Genomic DNA, 672 nt, shown 5'->3' with positions numbered 1-672 from the left:
GCCGGCGCTTCCCGGAGAAGGAAAGGCAAGAAGCGCCACTCACGATTTTATCCGAGCCGTAGATCTTCTCCAGCTGCTCGGCAATCTGCTGCGTCCCGTCCGGGCTGCCATCGTCTATGACGATGATCTCGAAGTCCGTCCCGCTGAAAACAAGCATTTCGTAAGCAGACTTGCACAGAACCCGATTTCCTCCCCCGCGTCGTTCCGTACGGCACCAAACAGAACGCGAAGAGATTGCCAGAGAGAGGCCTGCGCCACGGCGCGTATCGCAGCCGCGATGAGGCGCTCGCAGCGATAAGCTCGGCCGACGAGCCCGGCCGTACCTCTCGCGGAAGGTGCGCACCAGCAGCCACACGACGAGCGGCAGGTTCTCGCGCTCGTTGTAGGTGGGCAGCAGCACCGAGAACTTGTTGCCGCTGCGCGCCGCCATGTCACAGCGCGGCTCCTCCCGGCACCGCATAGCCAATCGGCGCTCGCGGCGAGAACGGAAGTCGCCGGCCGGAGGCGGAAGCTGGGTCTGCCCGCCCTTCTCCTTAGACATGGCCGGCGGCGCGGAGGCGGCGTGGTTGAGCGTTGAGATCGAGCAGCGGGAGCGGGAGCTGCGCGGCCTGCGGGAACAGTTAGCTGCCGTCCTGGCGGGGGAGCGCGGTGGAGCCGCCGGGCAGGATGCTG

General features: G+C 66.2%; 1 protein-coding gene across 1 annotated transcript in view; it reads right to left on the bottom strand.

Annotated features, from left to right (window-relative positions):
- LOC104914093 (dolichol-phosphate mannosyltransferase subunit 1-like) overlaps window positions 1-619 on the bottom strand; it is a 1,505-nt gene extending 886 nt beyond the window's left edge. Inside the window, exons 1-2 of the mRNA XM_031556606.1 lie at window positions 324-619; window positions 3-143 (exon numbers count right to left, since the gene is read on the bottom strand). Coding sequence (XP_031412466.1) covers window positions 3-143; window positions 324-541 — 359 coding nt within the window. The 5' untranslated portion in view covers window positions 542-619. The remainder of the gene's footprint in view (window positions 1-2; window positions 144-323) is intronic.
- Between the last annotated feature and the right edge of the window lie 53 nt (window positions 620-672).

The sequence above is a fragment of the Meleagris gallopavo genome, chromosome 22, assembly GCF_000146605.3.
Source record: "Meleagris gallopavo isolate NT-WF06-2002-E0010 breed Aviagen turkey brand Nicholas breeding stock chromosome 22, Turkey_5.1, whole genome shotgun sequence".
NCBI lineage: Eukaryota > Metazoa > Chordata > Aves > Galliformes > Phasianidae > Meleagris > Meleagris gallopavo.
This window is presented reverse-complemented; position numbering and strand designations above follow the sequence as displayed.